This window comes from Elephas maximus, chromosome 4 (genome assembly GCF_024166365.1).
Source record: "Elephas maximus indicus isolate mEleMax1 chromosome 4, mEleMax1 primary haplotype, whole genome shotgun sequence".
NCBI classification, from domain to species: Eukaryota; Metazoa; Chordata; class Mammalia; order Proboscidea; family Elephantidae; genus Elephas; species Elephas maximus.
Genome location: NC_064822.1, coordinates 94119131 through 94125130, shown reverse-complemented (window position 1 = coordinate 94125130; position 6000 = coordinate 94119131). Strand labels below are relative to the sequence as shown.

General features: G+C 36.7%; 1 protein-coding gene across 1 annotated transcript in view; it reads right to left on the bottom strand.

Moving 5' to 3' along the window:
- Nucleotides 1–219: 219 nt before the first annotated feature.
- The window catches only part of C4H12orf40 (chromosome 4 C12orf40 homolog), a 59964-nt gene continuing 54183 nt past the window's right edge, over nucleotides 220–6000 (bottom strand). The window contains exons 13-14 of the mRNA XM_049884851.1: nucleotides 3591–3673; nucleotides 220–687 (exon numbers count right to left, since the gene is read on the bottom strand). Of these exons, the coding sequence (XP_049740808.1) occupies nucleotides 220–687; nucleotides 3591–3673 (551 nt within the window). The remainder of the gene's footprint in view (nucleotides 688–3590; nucleotides 3674–6000) is intronic.

The following is a 6000-nucleotide window of genomic DNA, read 5'->3' as shown; positions in this document are numbered from 1 at the left end:
TACTAAACGTACGAAAGCACTGTCTATGTAAAAGATTAAATGCATAAAGCAATACTAAAATGCTTTAAAACAAACCATAAATCTACCCTCTAAATTCTTTCACCTTATGCTTAGCTACAATGTTCTCATTCCTTATTAGGTTCATGAAATTCTAAACTAATAGAATTGCCTTTACAGGTCAAATGAAATGCTAAAATCCCAGGCTGTGATTTCAGAATATTAGTTGTTCTTAAGGATTTCCTGCCCTCCAGTGGTCTCTGCCTTAATATTTCCACTGCACCTTTCAGCATTAGAAAGAGAAGACACATCACTTCTACATTTACATTTTGAAATTATATCACACTGTATGGCAGCATCTAATTTTTCTTCTATTGCATGTTCACTCTCTGTTTGTACCCATGCATCACATTTTGCGGCCTGCAGAATGCAGTTATTATTGGTTTTGTTTTGCAATATGTATGCTGAGTTATGCTGAGACTGTGAAAACTGATCTGAATTATTTTTCTTTGAGAACTGGGGAGAAATCTCATTCTGTTTATGAATGCTGGCATTGTTTTTAATAATCCTATCATCTGAAAGCTTTGACATCCTGTTTAGATAAACATTATTAGTTGTTTCTTTGGTTTCAATAAATCTTCTATTTGAATCTTCACTTTGTGGCAAAACTTGATCTTCATCTTCAGATGGCTAAAAGAAATTGAATAATTTTACTGTAAATAATGCTTAAGCTTTTTAAAAGTTTCACCTAATCACTTTAAAACAGATATTCTTAAAAATCATATTAGAAAATTTCTAAATATAGAAGAGACTGTGATAAGTCAAAGCAGGTACAGTGTCAAAAAAATCTTCAAACTATAATGTACCACCTCCTAGAAGGTTATGGATTTTTACCAAGAACAGTAATAATAATCCTTATTCTAGAAATTCAAAAGTGATAAAAAAAAAGGGGGGGGAAGGGATTTTTTTTTTCTTTTATTAGTCCCCCTTATGGTAGACTATATCATCCTCTTAACCTTTCACACAGAAGAAAAGATACGCACTATGCTCTTCAACCACTTAAAAAGGGTGGAATAGAAGTAACACCTTTGAAAGGAACAGCTAACACAAATAACTTGTCTTATTATTCAGTCATTGACCCATTCATTCAAAAAATACCTATTACATACCTCTTATGGGCACAGTCTCATGAAAGATACAACACATAAATATTTAAGGTGACTATTAGCGATCAGAAAATCAAATAGACAAAAAAAATTAAATAGCAAGAAATATCTCAACTAAGTGTTATCTAAAAAGTCAACCTTTAAGAATATTAATAGGTCTAGATTTCAGTTTGCTACCTTGAATTTCTCAACCTCCTGAAAAATTTATCTGAACTATGTAAAATATTCTTTTCATAAAAATTTTATATAAAAGTACTGATTATTCAAATTAATAGACAGCATAAATATAAAAAACCTAAAATGGGGCATAAGCCACAGCTGATTGGCACTTAAATAGCAAAAGTGAGTTCAAGAAATAGCACTGAAACTGGCTGGGCACAAATTGGAGAAAGAAAGTTCAACATATTTATTTATTCAAGAGATTAATATTCACTGAGCATCTGCAACGCAAGTGAAACAGACACAGTCGCTGTCTTCTTGGAGCACACATCCTAACGTGGGAAATGACATTAACCAAGTAATCATACACGTATACACATAATTATAAACTGGGAAGAGTGTTATAAAGAAATAGTATGAGGCACTTTGAGAGCAAAACACGAAACCAAACCAAACCAAACCCATTGCTGTCTAGTCGATTTCAACTCATAGCAACCCTTTAGGACAGAGTAGAACTGCCCCATAGGGTTTCCAAGGCTGTAAATGTTCACACAAGCAGACTGCCACATCTTTCTCCCAAGGACCAGGCTGGTGGGTTCGAACCACTGACCTTCCAGTTAGCAGCCCAGTGCTTTAACCACTGCACCACGAGGGCTCCTTTGAGAGCATAACCAAACAAAAAAGCCAAACCCGCTGCCGCTGAGCGGAGTCTGACTCATAGCAACTCTGTAGGACAGAGTAGAACTGCCACCATAGGGTTTCCAAGGAGCAGCTGGTAGATTCAAACTGCCAACCTTTCTGGTAAGCCATCGATCTCTTAATCTCTGCACCAACAGGGGCTCCTGAGAGCATAACAGAGGGGCCTAATTTATATTGAGGAGGCAGAGAGGGACTTTTTGAAGAAGTAACATATTTAAACTGAGACTTAGAGGACAGTAGGGTAAGGTATAGTAAATCTATTCCAGGAAGGGGAAACAGAATGTATAAAAGCCCTGGAAAGCAGGAAAGGCACTGACAACGCCAAGAAAAATGAAATGTCAGTATGTGTGCAACGTGCTGGGAAAGGGAGAATGATACCAGAAGATGTAGCCAAGGGCTGGATTACACCGGGCCTGTAAGCCATGGTAAGGAGTTTAGATTCTAAAGTTAACATAGGAATCCATTAAATAGTTAAACATGGGAATAACAGATTCAATTTGTTTTCAAAAGACCATTATGACTGCTATCCAGAGAACAAAGTGAGACAAGAGTGGAAGTTGACAGATCTATTAGGAAACAAGCACAATAGTTCAAGAATAAGATGATGTTGTCTTAGACTTGGGTATTGACAACAGAGATTGAGAGAAGTAGAAAAATTTGCAATTTATTTTGGAGGTAAAATTGCTTGAATGATGTAGTGATGGATTGAAAGGGTTGGGGAGAAAAATGAGACAGAGAAAGAAATGCCAAAGCTGACTACTAAGTTTCTGGCATTAGCAATTGGGTGGATGGAAAGGTATCTCCTGATAAGGGAAATATCAGAAAAACTGACTTGAGGAGAAGACCAGGGGATTCGGGTTGAGATAAGAAGATACAGAAATTTTTTTGAAATATTGAAAAAGATATTTCCCAGAGGAGACAGAATATCTAAATAAGGATCAAGGCTAGTCACAGATTTTGGAACTGCCATCATCCAGAGTATATAAAGTCATTGGAGTGCATAACATTATATAGGGTTTAGAGTTAGGCTAACAAAAGAAGAGGGTCTTGTAACAGACACTAAATATTCTAATATTTTTATGGTAGGAAGAGTAAAGGAGAAGTGGGCAAAGATATGAAGTAACCATTAGAGAAGTATGAAGGAAACAAAGACAGTGTGCTATCATAAAAGCAAAGAGGAGACAATGTTTTCAAAGAAGAGAAAATAATCATTTCTAGCAATATTATTTAAGGACCCCTAGTGGTGCAGTGGTTAAGCACTTTGCTGCTAACCAGAAGATAAAAACTGAAAAGTATCCAATGAATTTGGCAAAATAGAGGTTGTTGGTGTCTGAGCAAAAACAGTATGGATGATGAGTTAAAAACAAATGGTAGATTGGATAGATAGAGACAGAAGAGTAAATGAAAGAGAATTCCATTTAAAGAGGTGGTTTATCAGAAATATAACATTCCTCTTCAGTACATAATATGCCATTCCAATTATTCATAATGTAAAGGTAAATTAAGAGACATACAAATAATTCTAAATTAATAGAGCATATATTAAAAAGCAAAAACAGCAAAACTTACCATTTCTGAACTAGAACTGTAAGAACTATCTGTTTGCCTTGGAGAGTAACCGGTAGACTGACTACTCTGTGAAGAATCAAGATCTGAAAATAAAGATTAATTCATGAAGGATGGTATTTCTTCATTTTCTATGAAATATACATAGGTACAAGATCACCGCTGATAAAATAAATTCAGCTGACGTGCCACACAGCACTCTACTTCCACTCTTGTCTCACTTTGTTCTTTAGATAGCGGTTGTAATGATCTTTTAAGCTTCTGAAAGGATATATGGGCTGATTCTACACTTAAAAAATTTGTTTCTACAAGTAAAATACAGGTAAACAGCATAAGCAAGGAGTCCCCGAGGGGTGCAAACGGTTAATATGCCCTGCTGCTAACCAAATTTGGAGGTTTTAAACTACCCAGAAGTGCCTCAGAAGAAAGGCCTGGTGATCTACTTCTGAAAAACCAGTCACTGAAAACCCCATAGAGCACAGTTCTACTGTGACACACGTTGGGTCATCATGAGTTGGAACTGACTCAACAGCAACTGGCAAACTTGTATCATAAGCAAAGAAATGAGAATAGAGAATTCTGGATGGATTTTTTTTTTCAATATATGAATCATTTTTTGTGAACAAACAATTCAGTGTCAACCTGTAGAAAGAAGAAATAAACCAAGTTTAAGCCCTATGGGGTCGCTGGAAACCCTGGTGGTGTAGTGGTTAAGTGCTACAGCTGCTAGACAAAAGGTTGGCAGTTCAAATTCACCAGGCGCTCCTTGGAAACTCTTATAGGGCAGTTCTACTCTGTTCTATAGGGCTGCTATGAGTCGAAATCTACTGGGCAGCAATGGTTTTGGTTTGGCCTGAAGGCATCAATTATTCGCTAGTCTAGTAAACAAAGCTTCACTGTGCAATCAAAACTTTGAAAAAAATGTAATCAAAGCATGCAATATGTTACTCTTTCATTTTCTGCTTAATATGTTACTTTATGATTGTTAAGCAAACTATAAAATGGGCCTGAGGAGTAGATTATGACTCCCTACAATGCATAAATATTATAGATAAACAATAGGTTCAACCACGTCTACCTCCTTGTTTATGAAAATTGATTTGCTATCAAAAACAAAACAAAGAAGAGGTAAAGGAATATGGAGCATAAAAACGTATCAAAACACATGCCCTCCTATAAGCTGTGAACTATGAGTACTATCTATTCACACCTCAGGTGAGGGTTGGTGGTGCTCTTTGTAACAGAATCTAAATGTCAAACAGCTGAGAGGCAGAGAGAACTCAGCTGAACTCAGATACCCTCAGTTTGGCATTCTAGAAGGAAATTTATACCTCCATGAAGCTGGTTCTCTAAAACAGCTAAAAGGAGAGTACAGGAAATTGAAAGCCTGGATTTTACTAGTAATAACTGTAATAATAACATAAGGCCATTTTCCCCCAATAAGGTGCATAAATACAGAAAATCCAAGGTCATTAGTAGGAAAGAAAAATGTCAGCTGAATGAATGTCTTAACTCCAATGGGCAGAAAAGGATATGCTGATGAAAACATAAATTCAGTAGTGGAGAAAGACAATACAAAGCAGTCACAAAACAAAGCACAACAACAGAAGTCATAGAAGGTACAAAACTGGTAGAGTGCTAAAGGGCGATTTCATGCAGATTTATAGGGGAGGAAACAGTATAGAGAGCCGATTTTGAATGATGAGTAAGCTTTCTCCAGAGACAAGATGGAAAATAGCATACGCGTCAGAGGAATTTGCATTTCAGACTGTCCATCAGGGCATCTGGTTGAGGACAGACTGAAGAAGGGTAAGACTGGATGGAAGCAGGACAGTTAAAAAATTCCCTCAATAATTTGTGTATGAAGTGATGAATATCGGCAACAAAGCAGTGAAATTAGGGCAGAGAAGAGGCAACAGATTCAAATTTCAAGAGAGCTTTCAAATAACCTCAGTTTTTGCATGCATATGACTTTAAAATCAGATTAATTTATGCATTTTAATTTATCCATTCAGTCATTTCTTTATGCAACAAATATTTAAAGACAGAGAGAAAAACATCTGAATTTAATAGAGTTTAACGCCTGATATTCTTTAAAACTTTATAACGAAGACCTCCAGTTCAAAATAGGATGTATCATTTTATGCCCTATTCTGTTCTCCTAAGACTCCACCAGAAAGATGATAAAGTGGTGGGGAAAGACAGCAAAAAGGCTGAGAGAGGGCCCACTGCATGCCTCTAGGAGGGAAAGCTGATGGAGTGCTGCTGCTGCTTATACATAGTGGGGGATGCTGAAACAGGAGTATGAAGGGAGAAAGGTGTCCCCCAGAGTCCTACAGACTTTCTGGACTTGGCGGGCAAGCTTTCAAGGACAGGAGTGAGAAGCAAAATGGAAAGTTAGGGGAGTAACAGA